The sequence below is a fragment of the Aquarana catesbeiana genome, linkage group LG09 (genome assembly GCF_042186555.1).
Source record: "Aquarana catesbeiana isolate 2022-GZ linkage group LG09, ASM4218655v1, whole genome shotgun sequence".
NCBI lineage: Eukaryota > Metazoa > Chordata > Amphibia > Anura > Ranidae > Aquarana > Aquarana catesbeiana.
In genome coordinates, this window is record NC_133332.1 from 198235111 (window position 1) to 198258196 (window position 23086).

At 42.7% G+C, this 23086-nt stretch overlaps 1 protein-coding gene across 2 annotated transcripts in view; it reads left to right on the forward strand.

The window, feature by feature from the left end:
- SLC2A8 (solute carrier family 2 member 8) overlaps positions 1 to 23086 on the forward strand; it is a 56600-nt gene that overhangs the window by 10306 nt on the left and 23208 nt on the right. For both annotated transcript variants that reach the window (XM_073599516.1, XM_073599517.1), the window contains exons 5-9: positions 12610 to 12709; positions 12790 to 13001; positions 13087 to 13236; positions 13324 to 13432; positions 20316 to 20480. In XM_073599516.1, coding sequence (XP_073455617.1) covers positions 12610 to 12709; positions 12790 to 13001; positions 13087 to 13236; positions 13324 to 13432; positions 20316 to 20480 — 736 coding nt within the window. The remainder of the gene's footprint in view (positions 1 to 12609; positions 12710 to 12789; positions 13002 to 13086; positions 13237 to 13323; positions 13433 to 20315; positions 20481 to 23086) is intronic.

Sequence of the window (23086 nt, forward strand, 5' to 3'; positions counted from 1 at the left end):
ACTCACAGATGGCACTGATAGGCGGCACTTATGGGCAGGCACTGATGGGCACTGAAATGCAGCACTGATTGGCAATTGCATAATAAATGACATGAATGATGAGAGGAAGGATTTTGCAATACTATATGGCATATAGCATTGCAAAATCCTTCCTTGGCTCTCATCAGTCATATCATTTAACATCTAGTAAGTATGCTGCAGCGCCCATATTGGTACACCTTGCACTTGGCTGCAGTAAGCCAGCAGCGGACATCTTGTTACACCCAGCCCAAACTATATGGGCTGGGTGTAACAAGATATCCGCTGCTGGCTTACTGCAGCCGAGTGCAGGGTGTACCAAGATGGGCGTCGTGATGTTTACCCTCCGACGGAGACACGGAACGTCACTTCCTGTACCGAATGTGACGGCTCCAGTCACCGTTTTGGAGGAAATATGCAGCGGCGCCATGCACCCCTGCCCCGGCCAGCTTACGCTCACGAGGTTCCACAGCTACCAGACCAATCTCCGCTCCGCCCGCCGACTTCCGGTACCAGGTATCGAATCTGGCATCGGGAGCATTTGTGCGAGTACAAGTACTCACACAAATGCTCGGTATCGGTCCCGATACCGATACTAGTATCGGTATCGAGACAACACTGATACAAACTTTTCTATTGAAATAGAGATATTCAGCTGTTTGTGTACTTGTAGTATTATAGTTAGTTCTACTACTTCTACTACTAAATTAACAGGCCAGGTAATAAATAATTATATATATATATATATATATATATTTTTTAAGGTACTACTTCTTCTACTACTTGTATAGCTCCGTCAATTAATTTAGATAGCATTCAGTTCGTATGTTATACTAATACTACACTGACAAGCGTATGAATTTTTTAAACATGACAGTATGCACTATGCAGCAATATACTACAGCAATATACTAATATATACAAGAGGCAAGAGAGGTGCACTTTAAAAAAAAAAAGATGGGTGGTTAGGTTTATTTTTTTATTTTATAGCTGCCTGGGGTTTAGTTTTTTACGATTGATTTTAGTTGGATCACATACTGCAGCAGCTATCTGACGCTTTAAAAACCATGCTTGACACTTGAGAAGCCTAAAGTGTATTTGATTGTCCAAGATAATGCGCGGAACATGGCAAAGGCAATGGAGGACAGTGAACTTAAAAGCATACCATGTATGGCACACATGCTGCAATTGGCTGTGAATGAGGGATTGCTGAGTCAGCGCACCATATCTGATATCTTATCAAAAGGAAGAAAAATTGTGGGTCACTTTAAGCATTCTCCACTTGCTTATTCTAGATTACAAGCTTTGCAGATACAGTTTGGAATGCCACCGAAACGACTGCAGCAAGATGTGGCCCCTCGTTGGAACAGCACATACTATATGCTGCAAAGTCTTTTTGAACCAAAGCGTGTTTTAGCTGCATACATTGCAGATTACGAGCTTCCGACAACATTGAACGCACATCAGTAGATGTTAGTTTAAACTAGTTTGTCTCTTCTCTCTCCATTTGAACAGTTAACAAAAGAAATAAGCTCAGCTAATGCTTCCATTGCTGAAGTTATCCCCTTGATTGCTGCACTGAAGCGTCTGCTAGGAAAAGAGGCAGAAACAGACCATGGCATAAAAGCAGCTAAAACCACTCTACTGGAGGCCGTTAACAACCTGTTTAAGACACCGAATCCAACCCTCTGTACTGCATTGCAACAGTTCTAGATCCTTGATCCTTGAGCATTATTTTTTTTAATATGGAGAAAAAGCAACGTGCACGGGAAATGATACAGGCACAAATGGAGTTGATGCAAGCATCTGGTGAAGAAGTTTCGAGGTGTAGCACAGAGGAAAGTATACCAGTGAAACGGTCGCATACAAGTGAAGAGGAACACACTCCCTCGATATCTGATATGTTTGAAGAAATTTTACATGAACGCACCCCGGTCCATAGCAGTGCCACAACAACTGCAGCTACCCAACAGCTGGACATTTATTTAGCTGAACAGCCTATCGCCAGAAGTGACAATCCCCTTGAGTACTGGCGCATCAACAAACAACGTTTTCCTTTGCTTGCACAGATTGCATACAGATATTTATCTGCCCCAAGCACCAGTACAGAGAGTGAGAGACTATTCAGTCTAGCATCTCATATTCTTGATGAGAAGAGGAACTGTCTCTCCTGTGAGAAAGCTGAACAACTTTTGTTCTTAAAGCGAAATCTGCCACTTTTACTCTGAAATAGATTTAGAAATCAGTAGCACATTCCAATTCATTTATGTTGAACATAGTAAATGAATTGGTATAAAGTCAGACTGTGCTCTTGGACACACAATTGGAACATAATATGTTCCAATGTGTAGTTGTGCCATTGGTTGTTCAGTGTTCATTGTAGTTCTACAGTTGTGTTTTGTTTTTTTTGTTTTTTTGCACTTCTTCAATTTAAGAGAACTCCAGCTTTTGAACTACTGTACAGATAGTTTGTTGTTGGGCCAAACTATGTCTCACTCTCTTCCTAAGCTGTCAGCCCGCTGCATGTGCAAAACTTATATCTGTTCTGTATCTGTGGCTGGCTACTAGGGATGAGCCGAACACCCCCCTGTTCGGTTCGCACCAGAACATGCGAACAGGAAAAAAGTTCGTTCGAACACGCGAACACCGTTAAAGTCTATGGGACACGAACATGAATAATCAAAAGTTCTAATTTTAAAGGCTAATATGCAAGTTATTGTCATAAAAAGTGTTTGGGGACCTGGGTCCTGCCCCAGGGGACATGGATCAATGCAAAAAAAAGTTTTAAAAACGGCCGTTTTTTCAGGAGCAGTGATTTTAATAATGCTTAAAGTCAAACAATAAAAGTGTAATATCCCTTTAAATTTCGTACCTGGGGGGTGTCTATAGTATGCCTGTAAAGGGGCGCATGTTTCCTGTGTTTAGAACAGTCTGACAGCAAAATGACATTTTGAAGGAAAAAACTCATTTAAAACTACCCGCGGCTATTGCATTGCTGACAATACACATAGAAGTTCATTGATAAAAACGGCATGGGAATTCCCCAAAGGGGAACCCCGAACCAAAATTAAAAAAAAAAAATGACGTGGGAGTCCCCCTAAATTCCATACCAGGCCCTTCAGGTCTGGTATGGATATTAAGGGGAACCCCGCCAAAATTTAAAAAAAAAATGACGTGGGGTTCCCCCTAAATTCCATACCAGACCCTTCAGGTCTGGTATGGATTTTAAGGGGAACCCCGCGCCAAAAAAAAAAAAAAAAAAAAAAAACGGCGTGGGGTCCCCCCAAAAATCCATACCAGACCCTTATCCGAGCACGCAACCTGGCAGGCCGCAGGAAAAGAGGGGGGGACGAGAGTGCGGCCCCCCCCCCTCCTGAACCGTACCAGGCTACATGCCCTCAACATTGGGAGGGTGCTTTGGGGTAGCCCCCCAAAACACCTTGTCCCCATGTTGATGAGGACAAGGGCCTCATCCCCACAACCCTGGCCGGTGGTTGTGGGGGTCTGCGGGCGGGGGGCTTATCGGAATCTGGAAGCCCCCTTTAACAAGGGGACCCCCAGATCCCGGCCCCCCCCCTGTGTGAAATGGTAAGGGGGTACAAAAGTACCCCTACCATTTCACTAAAAAACTGTCAAAAATGTTAAAAATGACAAGAGACAGTTTTTGACAATTCCTTTATTTAAATACTTCTTCTTTCTTCTATCTTCCTTCATCTTCTGGTTCTTCTGGCTCTTCTGGTTCTTCCTCCGGCGTTCTCGTCCAGCATCTCCTCCGCGGCGTCTTCTATCTTCTTCTCCTCGGGCCGCTCCGCACCCATGGCATGGGGGGGAGGCTCCCGCTCTTCTCTTCTTCTTCTTCTCTTCTTCATTTTCTTCTCCGGGCCGCTCCGCATCCATGCTGGCATGAAGGGAGGCTCCCGCTGTGTGACGGCGCTCCTCGTCTGACAGTTCTTAAATAACGGGGGGCAGGGCCACCCGGTGACCCCGCCCCCCTCTGACGCACGGGACATGACGGGACTTCCCTGTGGCATTCCCCGTGACGTCACAGGGAAGTCCCGTCAAGTCACCGTGCGTCAGAGGGGGGCGTGGTCACCGGGTGGCCCCGCCCCACGTTATTTAAGAACTGTCAGACGAGGAGCGCCGTCACACAGCGGGAGCCTCCCGCCATGCTAGCATGTGTGAGGAGCGGCCCGGAGAAGAAAATGAAGAAGAGAAGAAAAGAAGAAGAGAAGAAGATGAAGAAGAAGAGAAGAGCGGGAGCCTCCCCCCATGCCATGGGTGCGGAGCGGCCCGAGGAGAAGAAGATAGAAGACGCCGCGGAGGAGATGCTGGACGAGAACGCCGGAGGAAGAACCAGAAGAGCCAGAAGAACCAGAAGATGAAGGAAGATAGAAGAAAGAAGAAGTATTTAAATAAAGGAATTGTCAAAAACTGTCTCTTGTCATTTTTAACATTTTTGACAGTTTTTTAGTGAAATGGTAGGGGTACTTTTGTACCCCCTTACCATTTCACACAGGGGGGGGGCCGGGATCTGGGGGTCCCCTTGTTAAAGGGGGCTTCCAGATTCCGATAAGCCCCCCGCCCGCAGACCCCCACAACCACCGGCCAGGGTTGTGGGGATGAGGCCCTTGTCCTCATCAACATGGGGACAAGGTGTTTTGGGGGGCTACCCCAAAGCACCCTCCCAATGTTGAGGGCATGTAGCCTGGTACGGTTCAGGAGGGGGGGGGGCCGCACTCTCGTCCCCCCCTCTTTTCCTGCGGCCTGCCAGGTTGCGTGCTCGGATAAGGGTCTGGTATGGATTTTTGGGGGGACCCCACGCCGTATTTTTTTTTTTTGGTGCGGGGTTCCCCTTAATATCCATACCAGACCTGAAGGGCCTGGTATGGAATTTAGGGGGACTCCCACGTCATTTTTTTTTTTTTTAATTTTGGTTCGGGGTTCCCCTTTGGGGAATTCCCATGCCGTTTTTATCAATGAACTTCTATGTGTATTGTCGGCAATGCAATAGCCGCGGGTAGTTTTAAATGAGTTTTTTCCTTCAAAATGTCATTTTGCTGTCAGACTGTTCTAAACGCAGGAAACATGCGCCCCTTTACAGGCATACTATAGACACCCCCCAGGTACGAAATTTAAAGGGATATTACACTTTTATTGTTTGACTTTAAGCATTATTAAAATCACTGCTCCTGAAAAAACGGCCGTTTTTAAAACTTTTTTTTGCATTGATCCATGTCCCCTGGGGCAGGACCTGGGTCCCCAAACACTTTTTATGACAATAACTTGCATATTAGCCTTTAAAATTAGCACTTTTGATTTCTCCCATAGACTTTTAAAGGGTGTTCCGCGGCATTCGAATTTGCCGCGAACACCCCAAATTGTTCGCTGTTCGGCGAACTTGCGAACAGCCAATGTTCGAGTCGAACATGAGTTCGACTCGAACTCGAAGCTCATCCCTACTGGCTACATACATACAGTATACTGCACTGTGTTTCGGGTATGGGCGGAGACTTCCAGGAACACAGACTAGTCTACATTGCTTGCTGTGATTGGCTGAGTGCCGCTGCTGTAGACTAGTCTGTGTTCCGGGAAGTCTCTGCCCATACCCGGGGCCAGAACAGTGCGGTATACTGTATGACTATGTATGTAACCCGCAGCTACATGTTACATATACATACAGTTTTATCGCACATGCAGCCGCTGACACCTTAGGGAGAGAACTTAGGGAAATTAGTTCTTATTTAAGTTGAAAATAAAATAATAAAAAAAACTATCATAATATGTTATATAATATATATTATTTACAGAAAAACTGTGAAACAGAATAATGCCCTTCTGCCATATTTGTTATGGTTAGTTGTTCTTTAATTTTATAACAGTTTGTTTTGCACAGTAACTTTGCCATTAAGCACTTGCCGACGGCTGGCCCTCATATGACGTCCTGGGCTTTGTGCGGGGATATCTGAATGATGGGTGCAGCTACAGGCATCATTCAGATTTCAGCTTTTTCACCCGGCGATTCCCTACACCATAAGAACGATCATAGCAGCTGGTCAGATTAAGGTGGTTAAGGGGATCTTTTAGTACCGAAGTTTGGCGACATTCCAGGAGTGTATGCAATTTTGAACCGTGACATGTTAGGTATCTATTTACTCGGCGTAACTTTGTTTCACATTATGCAAAAAAATTGGGCTAACTTTACTGTGGTGTTTTGGTTTTTTTTGTTTTTTTTAAGCAAAAAAAAAAACACGTTTGAAAAATTGCTGCGCAAATACCGTGCTAAAAAAACATATATAATGTTTGAGGGTTCTATGTAATTTTCTAGCAAAAAGTTATGATTTTTACATGTAGGAGAGAAATGTCAGAATTGGCCTGGTTGAGTGGATAAAATAAAGGGATATGAAACTGAATAGGAAAACACACAGAGGTTGATTTGATTTACTATTACTATACTAAAACTGGAGAGTGCAAAATCTGGTGCAGCTCTGCGTAGAAGGTTAGGTTAACCAATCCTCTTCCAGGTTTTTTAATTTTTTGTCAGCTTTGAACAAGCCAAAGAACTTCGATGCTCATTGGCTAGCCTAATGTACGCAGCTGCGCTAAATTTTTTCAATCTCTCCAATTTTAGTAAATCAACTCCACAATCTCTGGTGCTTTGAAGTGGGCCCCTGTTCACTACATTTTTCCCTGCTGGCTTCACTGGACATGCCATGCCTTGATGCCCTCTTAATACTCTTATGACTAGGGAAGTCAGTGGATATACTTACACCGTTGAAATAAAACAAGACAGAGGGCACCCCGGCCTAGTGCATTAAGGAAGACCTCTCTTTGTTAATATGGTAACTTAAAGTGGTTGTAAACCCTAGATTAAGGCTTACCTGTAGGTCCAAGAAGTATCTCCTAAACCTACATGGTTTAGGAGATATTTGCAAAAAGATAGACACCGCTGTCTATGGCGCATGCGCCGTATGCATCGGCGCGGAGGCGCACTGTGCATCCCGCGCATGCGCAAGGGAGCCGCCACTAACGACATATCGCCATTAGTGGCAGCTCCCTTGGCCATGAGCGGGAGTGACGTCATCGCGGCTCCGGCCAATCACATCGCTGGAGCCACGATACCCGGAAAGAAGATGGACACTCCGTAGCAGAGGGGACAGCGGTGACATTGCAGGCTCCTGTGTCAAGTAAGTGACACATAATGGGCTACTATGCGATACATAGTAGCCCATTATGCTTTACCTTTGCAGGGAAACAAAGAGGAAGTAAACCCATCAGGGTTTACTTCCTCTTTAAGTAATATACAACAAACCAGCAAGTGTACTCTATCAACCTTGTCGTCAAAGTAAGCTTCCAGTCCACAATACATCACATCACTATAGCCTAGGACAACTGGAAAACCCAACAGGCTAACATGTTTTGAGTCCTTGAAACACCTTAGCCTGTTGTTGGGTTTTCCAGTTGTCCCACTCCCATTATGTGATGTGAATGATGATGTATCGTGGACTGGAAGCTGATGTTTTATTTTGACAACAAGCTTTGATACAGAACTGACGGCTTAGTAGTATGATGTGTATAATAGCCCGTGCGCCCCCTGTCTTGTTTTAAACAAGAAAAAGGCCTAGTGCGCAAGGCACAGCCTAACCCCTCAGGATTGTGAGGACAGACCAGGAAGTATTTAAAAATTAATACATTTTATTGAAAAAGTAATTAACAATAGAAACATTAAAATCAGTGTCAGTACAAAATTATATACATAGTAGTAATTGCCCTCTTAATTACTGAGCTGAATACACGCAGCTGTTATGGATGACGCCTGACATGTTTCAGACTCATATGTCCTTCTTCATAGGCTTTATGTCATCAAGAGCATACATGTTATGGCTGAGCTGTTCACTACCCAGGTTAGAGGGGGACGGCAGTGTGGAAAATGTCTGTACAGGTGTTAGCTTACAGTGCGAAAGGATATGTAAGATTGAGATGGTAAGACAAGTTCTGGACAGACCAACAATGGTTGCAAGAACTCCCACTGATGGGAGTAACTACTCCACTCAGTATATGGTCGGCCAGCAAAAACAAGGTAAGACTTGTAACTTCCTGTATGTGTAGGTCAGTGGGTCCCAGCAGCAAGGAACCCTCTGACCTACACATACTCTCAGATGTGACAGGAATTTACAAGTCTTACCTTGTTTTTGCTGGCTGACCATATACTGAGCGAAGTAGTTACTCCCATCAGTGGGAGTTCTTGCAACCATTGTGGGTTGTAACGTGTTGCAGCCATAACATGTATGCTCTTGATGACATAAAGCCTATGAAGAAGGACATATAAGTCTGAAATATGTCAGGCGTCATCCATAACAGCTGCGTGTATCAGCTCCTCAGTAATTAAGAGGGCAATTACTACTATGTATATAATTTTGTACTATAACTGATTTTAATGTTTCTATTGTAAATTACTTTTTCAATAAAATTTTATTAATTTTTAAATACTTCCTGGTCTGTCCTCACAATCCTGAGGGGTTACACTGTGCCTTGCACACTAGGCCTTTTTCTTGTTTGTCTGTTGGATTGGTCAGACCAGGTTATACACACGCTGCCATTCCACAAATCCTCAATCCTGTCTTGTTTTATGGTTGTTCTATTTTTGAACAATAATAAAGTAAACAGTGCAAATACCGTATGTCTACTCAAACATAGAGGCTCTTGGTCTTTGGCATTTTTATAGTATGCCTGTTTATGCCTGTTTTACTTTTTTGTTAATATTTTTTTTCCAATTATTGTGCAATGTGCAGCAGTAGCATATGTGTACTGTTACTGTAAGTTACTTTCTTTATTTAATTTTGTATTTTATTTTCTGTGTCCAATTTATGTGGGTTACTTTTATTAAAGAAAGTACTTATTTTACTTTACTGGATTGTACTAATTTTTTTTTTTTTATTCATAAAATTCATGATAATTAAAAGTCAAATATGAATAATAATGAATATAATACAATTTTGAATTTTATATATCAAAAATGTTTTATTATTTTCAAAAAAAACATGTCGTTTTCGGCCTAGTATATCTTCCATTTTCGGGAACCAAAATTTCCATTTGGTGCACCCCTATATATTAGGTCTAATGTTCTGGTAAGAGGCTATATTTGTTGATCTGAACGGGGAGCACTGGGTGATTGCTACTTGAGGATTTAGGAAGTCATGTTTTTTACATAATTTTCTATGCGCTTTTATTCAACACTGATGCACTTTATAAAAATATGGTTTATATTGGGTTGATATAATAGGGTTATTTGGTTCACAGTAAGTAAAGCAGTTTCCATATTTGAACCCCAGCTTTACCAACTGTAGCAAGGTGCAGTACATGAGTTGCATCATGTCACATTACTCATACAACTTTCACACTAAATGAATTAAACAAATTTAGGTCTACATTTAGAAAAAAAATCAAATTGTTATGATAAAGAAAGCTAGAGCATTTGATCTTTTTGTGCCGTCGCTCTTTATAGAACTCCATTGGAAACCTCAGTGGCCCAGCTGGTTCATATTTCTTGTATGATAAAACTGTTTACAAAATGCCTCCATACTCTGAAATAGTTATATCAGAAAAGCTATCCTTGTACCTACAGTGCCTTTGAAAAAGTATTCACACCCCTCAACATTTTCCAAATTTTGTCATGTTACAACCAAAAACATAAATGTGTTTGTTTTATTGGGATTTTATGTGATAGACCAACACAAAGTGGTACATAATTGTGAAGTGTAAGGAAAATGATAAATGGTTTTCAATTTTTTTTTTTTTTACAAATATGTGAAAAGTGTAGCGTGCATTTGTATTCAGCTCCCTTTACTCTGATACACCTAACTAAAATCTATTGGAACCAATTACCTTCAGAAGTCACCTAATTAGTAAATAGAGTCCACCTGTGTGTAATTTATCTCAGTATAAATACAGCTGTTCTGTGAAGCCCTCAGAGGTTTGTTAGAGAACCTTAGTGAACAAACAGCATCATGAAGGCCAAGGAACACACCAGACAGGTCAGGGATAACGTTGTGGAGAAGTTTAATGCATATCCCAAGCTTTGACCATCTCACGGAGCACTGTTTAATCCATCATCCAAAAATGGAAAGAGTATGGCACAACTGCAAACCTACCAAGACATGGCTGTCGACCTAAACTGGCAGGCTGGGAAGGAGAGCATTGATCATAGAAGCAGCCAAGAGGCCCATGGTAACTCTGGAGAAGCTGCAGAGATCCACAGCTCAGGTGGGAGAATCTGTCCACAGGACAACTATTAGTGGTGCACTCCAAATCTGGCTTTTATGGAAGAGTCGCAAGAAGAAAGCCATTGCTGAAAGAAAGCCATAAGAAGTCCTGTTTGCAGTTTGAGAGAAGCCATGTGGGGGACACCGCAAACATGTGGAAGAAGGTGCTCTGGTCAGATAAGATCAAAACTTTACTTTTTGGCCTAAAAGCAAAATGCTATGTGTGGTGGAAAACTAACACTGCACTGCACCCTGAGCACACCATCTCGGTGGCAGCATCATGTTGTGGGGATGCTTTTTTTCGGCAGGGACAGGGAAGCTGGTCAGAGTTAATGGGAAGATAGATGGAGCCAAATACAGGGCAATCTTAGAAGAAAAACCTGTTAGAGTCTGTAAAAGACTTGAGACTGGGGCGGAGGTTCATCTTCCAGCAGGACAACGACCCTAAACATACAGCCAGAGCTACAATGGTTTAGATTAAAGCATAATTCTGTGTTAGAATAGCCCAGTCAAAGTCCAGACCTAAATCCAATTAAGAATCTGCGTCAAGATCTGAAAATTGCTGTTCACAGACACTCTCTGTCCAATCTGACAGAGCTTGAGCTATTTTGCAAAGAAGAATGGGCAAAAATGTCACTCTCTAGATGTGCAAAGCTGGTAGAGACATCCCCAAAAAGACTTGTGGCTGTAATTGCAGTGAAAGGTGGTTCTACAAAGTATTGACTCAGGGGGGGCTTAATACAAATGCACGCCATAAATTTCACATATTTATTTGTATAAAATTTTGAAAACCATTTATAGTTTTCCTTCCACTTCACAATTTATGTGCCACTTTGTGTTGGTCTATCACATACAATCCCAATAAAATACATTTACGTTTTTGGTTGTAACATGACAAAATGTGGAAAATGTCAAGGGGTATGAATACTTTTTCAAGGCACTTTACTTTTCTTTCCAGTCCCTAGTGTCCTGCAAAGATCTGCAGTAAGCAAGCACATCTGCGGGACACCTGGGGATACCATCTTTTACAGAACAGAACTGCAGAATGCTTCTCATTCCCTCAAGATATTCATCTAATTCATTGTCAGCCATTCCTGCTTTTAATGAGAAGATACACTTTAGAAATTATTATTTTAGGACTGCAAACTGCTGACAATGGTCTGTCAGGAGCTGTGAGCACCTAAACAGCCAGTGTCATTGTGGAGTAATAATCTGGGATGCAAACCAATGAAAAGTAAGGCACTAACACATATGTGATAATTACATGTGAAAAAGAATTAAAATACAATCCAATTATACTTGGAAGTCCAAAGGTGAAAGAAAAGTTATTTATAAAAATTGTTAATAAATATTACACAGTCAAAAAAAAAAACTCCAATCCCCATGCTCCTGGTCTTAAAGGGGTTTAAAAACCTCCTGTCATGCTGGAGCCCCCCTTTTACTTACCTGAACCCGGTCTTTCCAGCGATGGGGACGAGCACACCAGCTCCAGCCGGTGTCTTGGGTCCTGATTGGATAGATTGATAGCAGCGCAGCCATTGGCTCCCACTGCTGTCAATCAAATCCACTGACGTAGGGGACGGGGCCGAGTCCTGCTGTGTGTGTCAATAGACACAGCAGCAGGACACGGGACCGCGCCCGCATGAGTGCCCTGAGGGAGAGGGACTCTCCAACAGGGCACTGGAGGAGGAGGAGCCAGGAGCGCCACTGAGGGACCCCAGAAGAGGAGGATCGGGGCTACTCTGTGCAAAGTCAACTGCACTGAGGAGACAAGTATGACACGTTTGTTATTTTAAAAGAAAAAAAAAAAATCATGAAGCTTTACATATCCTTTAAACCTGCCTCAGATACTCCTCATATAAGTGTACCACCACAAAGTGTACAAAATGCATGCTTGCTTACTTACTATGATATGCGCGTTTGGTGTCATAGGGTACCACCCTTTTTTGCACATTGTTTTCACAATGTCCCACCTTGAGAATGGTATATGGGAAACAACCACCAGCTGATCTCCTCAAACATCAATAACCGAGACCCAGGGAAAGATAATAATCCAGGATAGTGTGATACCAATTTATTAAAAGTCAAAACAAGGATTTAAAAATATAAATTTGCCACTGTCATTTAAAGGTGGTATAGTCGGCACCAACACAACCAGCCTGTTAGATTATCCTGAACATCATCCCGGTCCGAGCCGGCATGCGTCCCAAGTGGCCGAATGTTGAAACCAGAAATGGCGTCATGTATGGCGGACGCGCAGCATGTCTTTGCATGGAATACCCCTGTGTTATGGCAGAAGAAGCCCTTTCTCAAGTACCATTCTGTCTTGTAGGTATATATATCGGAGACTTCCCACCCTAGGGTTCGAGGCCTGCTGGGCTCTTGTGTGCAGTTGATGGTGGTCATTGGAATTGTTGGATCCTACATTGCAGGTATGAGGTAGTGGTGGACTGGAGGAGGCAATGTTTAGTGTGTCCCATTGTCTGCAGCAATGTCTGATGGTTTCCTGCAGGAATGTTCCTGGATTGGCGCTGGCTTGCTGTTCTCTGCTCAGTGCCACCAGTCATTATGGCACTATTTATGATCTTCATGCCGGAGACGCCACGGTACCTTATCAGCCAAAACCAGAGAGTCGAGGCCTTGTCTGCGCTCAGCTTCCTGAGGGGGCCAGATGTAGACCATGAATGGGAGTACCGACAGATTGAGTCCAGTGCAGACCAGAAGGTAGCTTTTCTCTCTCTTTGTGATTCATGAGAAAATTGTTATTAATTGCTGACGTACGTAATCATCCACTTTTGTGTCCATCCAGGAAGGTAGTCTGAAAGTGGCAGATCTCTGGAATCCATCCATTTATAAGCCATTCCTCATTGGGATTTTGCTAATGTTCTTCCAGCAGTTCACTGGTATCAACGCGATTATGTTCTATGCTGACATGATCTTCGAAGAAGCCAATTTCAAGGTATGTGGTGCCTCCAGGTATACAGTCATTAGGATTGACCACACTAAATAGCTCCATGACTGCACTGTTTCTCAAAATATTTTTCAGAACAGCAGCCTGGCCTCTGTCATTGTAGGGTTGATCCAGGTGGTGTTCACGGCTGTGGCGGCGCTCATCATGGACAAGGCAGGAAGAAAAATTCTATTAATAGTTTCAGGTATATTCACTTTGTTCTTTATATAGAATTGTTCCAATACAATCCAGCCCTTGCGACCAGTAATGATAACAGTTAAAGAGTTAAGAATAGCAGGTGCTGCAGCAACAGGCAGCTGGAGACTGGAAGCTTCACAGATCAATGTACATCCAGCACACCATGGATCTTCCAACAATGCCCAAAGGTTTTATTCTAAGTGATCACATTACAGCAGAAGAATGCAACGTTTCGGGGCTGCACAGGACACTTTTGTCAGGCATGTGATCATGCATAATATGCCTGAAAAAGCCTGCATGGCCCCAACATGATGTACTCAATTAGAAAAAAAACCTTTTGACATCATGTGAAGATTCATGGTGTAAGGGCAAATATGTACATTGATCAGCAACATGGAGAAGGAACATCCATTTAAGTGTTGAGTTAGGACAGAGGAACTGAAATTGAAGTTCTGGTAGGGGAAGGCTTGAATCTCCCTAGCTAGAAAAGACTCACCCAAACCCTAGGTTAAAGGAGAAGTGGGGTGCATAACTTGGAAGAACTGCCAGGGCAGACATCCACCTCAAAAAAGCAAGGGATGCCCAGGAGGAATTTTGAAAAGGACTGATTCACCTCCAAGGTGTGACCAGTGGTCCCTGCATGCTCTTAGATTTTGATTCACTGAAATCAGCATGACCATTAGGAAAAAGTACAGCTTCCAGGTAGGGGATAACTGGTAGTTCTCCTCAGTGAATAATGAGAACTACAGATACGATAGACCTGGGAACCAAGCTTAACACTCGCCGATCTATAAAAGACATTACCCCTGGGGAAAATCCATTCCACCGCAATTTGGCAGATTAAGGTCATAGCTAGAATACAGTGAATGGTAGGGCACAACATGAACTGGGTTTAAAGAGGAATTCTAGCTGCTGATCAGTAGAATCCTTAAAAGTAAGAACACCCTCTACTTGTCTAGTGATTTCCCTAATAAGGTGGGCCACTGGCAGAACGTAGTGGGTATAGTGTCTCCAATCTTAATAGAGGAATACCTGAATAAGCAGAAGCATTGGAAAGGTCTTTGCACCTGTAGGAGTTATAGAAGACCCAAGGCTATAGACAGCAGGCCATATTCAGAGTGGTATGTACTGCATCAATGAGGGCCAAAATGGTCTCTTGTAATTCTGATGTAATGCAAGAGGAAATGCCGCTCCCAGGGCTACCACACCTGGGTAGATGCTCCCGCCCTACTCATTCTCTTAGGTGCAGGCTCTGCGCTTAGTATGTAGAAGAGGAAAAGGATCCTGGACAGCCGCACTCAATGAAAAAAGGCATCTTTATTTGACAAAAATAAATAAAATCCAAAATACAGTCAGGGGTGGATGGCACAGAGAGAATCGCTAACGTGTTTCACATCGACTGATGCTTACTCATAGCTAGATTAACGACTGTCAACTGAATGCATATAAGGGGGAAAGATGATATGGAATACTCAAATCACATGTGAAATTGGAGTTAAAAACCACACCTATTGCATAGTTAACCTGTTGGGTGTAAAGAACAAATATAGACCAAGACCAAAAAGTGAATGAAGTAATAATATTGAATAGAATAAAAAACAAAAAAAGAGGGGGGAGTGTGATACCAAAATCTATATATGTAAACACATGTTGGTCCATGGAGAAGTGTAAAAGATAATAATAAAGATAATAATGCTAAAAATAATAATAATGGTGATCTTAAAATCTATTATGTGTACACCGAGAAATCGGGAAATAACAATTGTTCACAGGTAGATATGCATTTAGAACATTAATAAATACAGAAGATGGGAAAGAGGGTATTGAACCACCTTCCCGAATATCTTTATGAAATATTATTATGTAGAATAAGAAAGTTCTGCACATGTAGCGAACATTTGTAATACACACAGACATGAGCTGAAACTTATCACCATCGTTAAGTAAAAATGGGACTAAAGTTCAGAATTACAAGAGACAAAGTCTAATGAAACTCCGAATGACATATCATATAAGATTTTAAAATTTTAAATAACATATTTCATGGTGAGTGGTGAGCGCATGAATGTGTAAAAAAGTCACCAGGACTCTATTATAGTGTATGATAATACAATATGATATAGTAGAGTCGAATCACAACTGGAAAAAACAACAACTTGGGGGACACGGCCAAAAACAGCTAAAAAGAACTGAAAAGAGAGGCCATATGGACAGAATTATGGAGAAAAAAGGAGACGTGAACGCTTCCATCATGTGAGCTTCCATTTAGAGAGCGGTGGAGCGATGGCGAAAGGTGCTGTGAGGCACCAAAGTCTCACTCCACCTGCTGCAAACAAGATAAAAAGACCTGAGTCAGGAAAAAATAATATATCCTTTCTGAGTATGTCATATTCTATTAGACAGAGACACAGTCCATAGTTGTTCACGTGTCAATATGTATAACAATATAAATAAAAAATATATATGTATAGAAAGGTAAATTTATAACACATACTAAGACACAAGGACCAACACGGACTGCAGAGTTATAGGGAGGTTGCTACTGTAAAAAGTATATATAACTACTAAACATCCTGATAGGTATCTAAATTAAAGACCATTAATTATTTAACTATAGACTTATTGGTAGAAACACATCCTATTCAAAGTTAAGCCCAAAGGGATGTCTAGTATTTAAAATGAAAATCCATCTAACCTCCCGCTTACATAAAATATTAAACTTGTCACCGCCTCTAAGTGGTTTTTTAATTTTTTTTATCCCCTGGATAGTGAGACTTTATGTGTTTTTCTGATGAATTTCGTTCCAATGTCGTGCAACATTTGTGGCATGGTTTTTCTCAATATCATAAAGATGATCGTAAAGACGATCTTTTAGTTTGCGAGTAGTCCTGCCAACATATGGTACGCAACATATGGTACAGGTAATGACATACACAATGTAGCATGTGTTGCAGTTAATGAAAGAATGTATCTTGTGAGTTTTTCCTGTGGAAGCAGACATAATGGTGTCTCCCTTTTGAATAAAGGGACAATAGGTGCAGCCGCGACACCCACATCCAAAAGTGCCCTGAATGGACAACCAATTTTTAGATATATTGGTGCTGGAGAAGAGGCTGGGTGACAGGAGGCTGTCCAATGATGGAGCCCTCCTAGAAACTGTGCGAATGCCTTTATTTTAGATCTGAGAGTATATTGGGTCATGACACAATATCAGAAGATATTTAGTGATAATCTTTTTGACTTTGTTAAATTCCTCACTATATGGAGTGGAAAAAGTGGGGATAGAAATGGACTTGTTGGGATCATTCTGTGTGCTTTTGTTTATGGGTTTGTCAATAAGAAGTTTACATCTGGGTGCCTGTTTAGCTATCATTAGACCTCTATTGATAACCGATTTAGAGTATCCTCTTTTTTCAGATCTAGCTGCCATGAGTGCAGCTTCAAGATCAAAATCTGTTTGCTGCACAATCTTTTAAGTCTGAGGAATTGGCCAACCGGGATATTGTTAACAGTATGTCCCGGATTGCTAGAATCCGCTCGTAAAAGTGTGTTGCCTGCACTCGGCTTCCTGTACAAACTTGAGACTATCCTATTGTCTTCGCCTGTCAATCTGACATCCAGGAATTCCATGGACCTGGTATTGATTTGTCCAGTGAATGTCAGATTGAGTTCATTGTCATTTACACGTTCATGCGCTCACCACTCACCATGAAATATGTTTAAAATTTTAAAATCTTATATGATATGTCATTCGGAGTTTCATTACACTTTGTCTCTTGTAATTCTGAACTTTAGTCCCAATTTTACTTAACAATGGTGATATGTTTCAGCGCATGTCTGTGTGTATTACAAATGTTTGCTATATATGCAGAACTTTCTTATTCTACATAATAATATTTCATAAAGTTCTCTTTAACATTATTCGGGAAGAAGGTTCAATATCCTCTACCATCTTCTGTATTTATTAACGTGGATGTAAACCCCCAATTTTTTTTTTTTTTTTTTTTTTTGATGTCCTAATGTAGAGTATAAGATTTCCTATCATTTGAGCCCAGTCTTGCCACACAGAGTTAATCCATCTCTGAGCAATCCTCTTTTATTGTTCAGTGAGAAAAGTCTTGACAAACTGAGAAAAACTTTGTCAAATCCTCCCCCTTGCTGTGAGTGACAGGTGATTTACATCTCGTGCACTAGCCTAAGACACAGGCATGATTTTTTAATTCCCACCCCCACTCCTTTCTTCTGCTGCTCTGCAAGGATTGGCTGTTCCACACCTCAGCATGATTTGGCATGCTGAAGTCATGTGGTTACTTTCCTGTCTTTTCACTGGATGTTAGAGATCAGAGCAGAAGTTCAGTGTAAGAAATGTACACAGGAGAAAATGCATATTGACAAGGGGAGTGTAGAGGTAGGCGGGGAGTCTACAGATATCTATAGATTTTAATATCACCATTATTATTATTTTTAGCATTATTATCTTTATTATCTTTCACACTTCTCCATGGGCCAACATGTGTTTACATATATAGTCATGGATATATATAGTTTTTGGTATCACACTCCCCCCTCTTTTTTTGTTTGGTATTCTTTTCAATATTATTTCATTCACTTTTTGGTCTATATGTGTCCTTTACACCCACAGGCACACCTCATGTTTTGGGACCTCAAAGGTTAACTATGCAATAGATGTTGTTTTTTTACTCCAATTTCACATGTGATTTGAGTATTCCATTTCATCTTTCCCCCTTTCATGCATTCAGTTGACAGTTGTTAATCCAGCTATGAGTAAGCATCAGTCGATGTGAAACGCGTTAGCTATTCTCTCTGTGCCATCCACCCGTGATGTGACTGTATTTTGGATTTTATTTATTTTTGTCAAATAAAGATGCCTTTTTTCATTGAGTGCTGCTGTTCAGGATCCTTTTCCTCTTCTAAATTCTGAGGTAATGTCAGAAGGCTGTGATTGCTCAAAAAAGCATCCAATCTGAGAGAAGGGGACCTTGAGTCTGAGCCAGAGATGGTAACTGCGACCAGTGGCCTGGCCTCTACTAAGGCTGTGGAAAAATCAGAATCGTCTCGGCGGGGTAAGAAGTACGCCTAGCGCGCCTACACTCATAACCAACAAGGAACTAAGTAAATGGTTGCTGTGTGCTGCTTTGAAGTGACACTAAAGGTAATTTTTTTTTTTTTCAATAACAAGCATATCATATTTACCGCCACTGTGCAGCTCATTTTGCACAGAGTGGCCCCGATCCTAGTCTGGGGTCCCTCGGCGGCTCTCTCAGGCTCCTCCCTGCATCAGATAACCCCCTGGGAGAAGCGCTCTCCTGGGGGGTTAACTTGCGGGCGTGCTCCTGAGTCCAGCATTCGGCGTCCAGAGATGCCGAATGCAGGACTCTGCCCCGCCCCTGCGTCCACGTCATTGGATTTTATTGACAGCAGCGGGAGCCATTGGCTCCCCTACTATCAATCTATCCAATCAACAGCCAAGATCCCCTTAGCACAGAGAAGGCGCATCCCCATGGGAAAAGTTCGAGGGGTCAGGTAAGTAAAAGGGGGGGGCTGGAGGCCGGTCACTGACAGGTGTTTTTTCATTTTAATGCATAGGATGCATTGAGGTGAAAAAGCAGGAACCTTTACAACCCCTTTAATGCGTGCCAGCAAATGGCCTACATTGACAAGCGACTCCCTTGCTCCTCTTTCGAGCCAATTGACGGATAGCTGCTAGAAACTGCACTGTCCTTTGCGACCTGGTAACTCGCTACATTCTGTCCCTGACAGGAAGTTGGGGAGAGCGGCGCTAAGAGCTGAAGCCAGCGGCATTGAGGACTAATTAGTGTAAGCAATTGTGCTGACATATGAAGCAAATAATGTGCAGGGTAATGTTTTTCTGGGTAAATAGAATACATTCATGTAAAAATTGTATCGTTTATTACTGCTTTAAAGTGATTGTAAACGATCACCTTGTAAAACAACCCATTCAGTTTAAAATAGAAATGAAAGACCAAACATTTGTGTATAGCTATTAAGAGTTGCGGGGTTCATAAGGTGTATAGTGCATAAGAGTTGGGGGGGAGAAGAAGCAGCAGCACACTGAGCTTCCCAGTGAATGACTGTGAACCGGGGCATGTCAGGACAAGTCTGATGATTGGAGGAGAGCACACTGATTTCCCAGCAGAGCTAGAGAACTGACCATGATATGCTCTTCTGCTTAGTGTGGTCAGTTTTTAATAGTAAAGCAGAGGGACTGACAGGAACACAAGGAATTTCACTCCAAGGAAGCAGCACAAAGGGAACAGGACACTGTTCTTATACAAGTACGTGTTACAGCAGGCACATATCGGGAGTATGACGTTTTGAGGTAACAAACGCTTTAAGTCAGACCTGACTTTGACCTCCCTTCAGACTACACTGCTGTTTAGCAATGTGGCCTGCTCCAGGCTCTGCCACAATATGTGAATGGATGGAGGAAGATATCTGTACATGGGTGAGGTTGTCCCTGCGTTTCGCTCTCTTGTAAGAATGTTCACTGTGTTACTGGCAGCACGGTTCAAAGCCACAGCACCCTGATCGGCTCAGAGTGCTGCCCTTCACACTCCATTTTTTACAGGAGGCTGATATTCAGGTACTTATGCTAGCTGTAAAAATACATTTAGTAATTCCTGTGTATTATTGCACATCTGGTTTAATTGTGTATTTATATCTTCCTGGAGCTCAGCTTCACAATAAAATTGATCAACAAGCAGCATAGTGATGAGTTCTGTTAGTTTTGATTTGGCTATTCTGCCCTGGTAGGAGGCTTCTCTGTTGCCCTGTACCACAGTCTCCCCTCTCCCACCATTCTGATCTGACTGGTTGTTCAACTGACACACTGTCTTCTCCCTCTTCAGGTACCATCATGGCTGTCAGCACCACCCTATTTGGGGTGTACTTTAAAATTATGGAGATGCATGCGAAGAATGCCTCCAGTGTCCTACCTGTGACAGCTATGCCGGATAGCACAGGAGAGCAATTGGCATGGCTGCCTCTGGCCAGCATGGCCCTCTTTATTTCTGGTGAGTATTCGCCAATTAAGGCTTCATCTGTGCGTGTACTGGACAATTTACCAGTCTAGGGCAGCTAAAATTAGTAGGGAGAATTCTGTAACTGGTCACACTGACATATTTTCCAAAAATGCTGCAGTTCTTTCAAGACTGATATACATGTTGTGAAGAATACAGGAAGTGAAATGGCATTTCTGTATCCCCCTTAGTTTCATGTTGAAATGCAGATTTTAGCTTCAGAATTTAGGATGAGCATTAGATTATTAGATTAGATAAATTATCTAAACCGGAGTAAAAGAGCAATTTTGTTAAGCATATTTCGTGATTTACATATATTTTGAAGCACAGAATAAAAAACTTCAATGAGATTTAAAAAAAGAACATTGATCAAAATTAGAGAACACTTTCGAATACCTCCCCAGTTATTGGTGTTAATCTGGCACCTTGTGCTAATTTCTTCATCCAACAAACCCTATTTAACTGGCAGCCTAACTTTCCAGTTTTCATTGGCTTTGCAAGATATTGAGCCGTTCTAAAGTGACCGAAACCCTCCGGCAGCAGGTTGTCCAGATGAAGGCCAAAGGGATGACCCTTTCAGCCATAGCAAGAGAAGTTTGTTGTTCCAAATCTGTGATGTCTAGAATTTTGCATCTTTACAACATCACAAACTCCTTTAATTCCCCCAAGAACGTCAGTCGTCCAAAAAAGACAAATGCAAGAAGGGACAGGATAATGCGCAGAATCTCAATGGACAATACGAACTCGGTTCAATACTGCAGCTGCGATTGCGTGCCAGTTCAGCCCGGAACATAGTAAGGAACTGTGTCGTCATACAGTGTCCTGCCGTTTAAGAGAATTTGGACTGAAAGCCCACTCTGCAGTGACCAAACCTCTCATTAGCAGAAATACCGTATTTATCGGCGTATAACACGCACTTTTTTCCCCTTAAAATAAGGGGAAAATCGAGGGTGCGTGTTATACGCCGATCCCCGCTATTTTGTGATCTGTCGGAGCGATCGCCGCGATCGCCGCCGACATTCACATAGCTTGTATTTTTAAACATGGCGCCGCGGAGTTCGGAGGGACTCGGGGGCGCTCGTTCAGCTGAACGAGCGCCGCCGAGGACACAGTAACTGGGCGGAGCCGAGATACACATAGCCGAGGGTTCTCGGCTTTTCTCGGCGCCGTTCACAGTCACGCCCAGTCCCGCCATTGGACCTCTGTTATGTCCATCATAGGGACTGGGCGTGACTGTGAACGGCGCCGAGAATAGCCGAGAACCCTCGGATATGTGTATCTCGGCTCCGCCCAGTCACTGTGTCCTCGGGGGCGCTCGTTCAGCTGAACGAGCGCCCCCGAGTCCCTCCAAACTCCGCGGCGCCATGTTTAAAAATACAAACTAAACGTTTGTATGTCGGCGGCGACAAGGCTGCACGGACCACTGGGGACAAGGCTGCACTGGGGACAAGGCTGCACTGGGGACAAGGCTGCACTGGGGACAAGGCTGCACTGGGGACAAGGCTGCACTGGGGACAAGGCTGCACTGGGGACAAGGCTGCACTGGGGACAAGGCTGCACTGGGGACAAGGCTGCACTGGGGACAAGGCTGCACTGGGGACAAGGCTGCACTGGGGACAAGGCTGCACTGGGGCAAAGCTGCACTGGGGCAAAGCTGCACTGGACACTGGGGAAAGGCTGCAGATGAACACTGATGAGGCTTCATTGATGGGCATTTAAATGTAAGTTTTTTTTCCTTAAACTTCCCTCCTAAACTTGGGGTGCGTGTTATACGCCGGCGCGTGTTATACGCCGATAAATACGGTAATCAAAATGCTAGACTAACCTGTGCTGAAGAACATGTTGTGTGGACAGAGAACTGGTCCAAAGCTCACTGCCCGATGGGGAAACATTATGTTTGTCATCAAACTGGGGAAGGACTGAACCCAAAGCGTGTAAAGAAGTCAGTGAAAGGTGGAGGGGGAAGCGTTATGGTTTGGGGGATGTTTTCTGCAGCAGGAGTTGGGCCTCTTGTACAGCTATATGGCAGAGTGAATGCAAATGTTCTGATAGAACCTTCTTTGACAACAAGCGGTTCCTTCCCTGCGCTCATCACCCAATCAGCCAGCAATTTTCATGCATGACAATGCCCCATCAAACAGCAAAACAGGTAAAGCAGTTCCTTGAAGCTGAAAACATTGAAATAATGAAATGGCCAGCCCCGAGTCCTGATCTAAACCCAATAGAAAACCTCTGAAAAATCCTTGGCGACAAAGTTATGGTCAAGAAACACACTACAGTCACCGAACTGTGGAAGAGACTGGAAGAAGAGTGGGAAAAAAAATGACACCAGAGCAGTGTGAGAGATTAGTGATGTCCTGTGAAATCAGATGTGCTGAAGTAATTCAAAGCAAGAGCCCCCCACTTCCTGCTAATTGATGATTTGTTGTAACCTTCAGAAATTTTAGTTGTAAGCTTTCTCTGTGCTACAGTCATTGCTGTTCTCTAATTTTGATCATTGTGTTTTCTACAAAATAAAGGTTTTTTGTGCCTTGGTTATTTTTTTTTTTTTAAATCTTTATTTAATTTTCAAAATCTCAGTACAAAAAAAAAGAAACTAA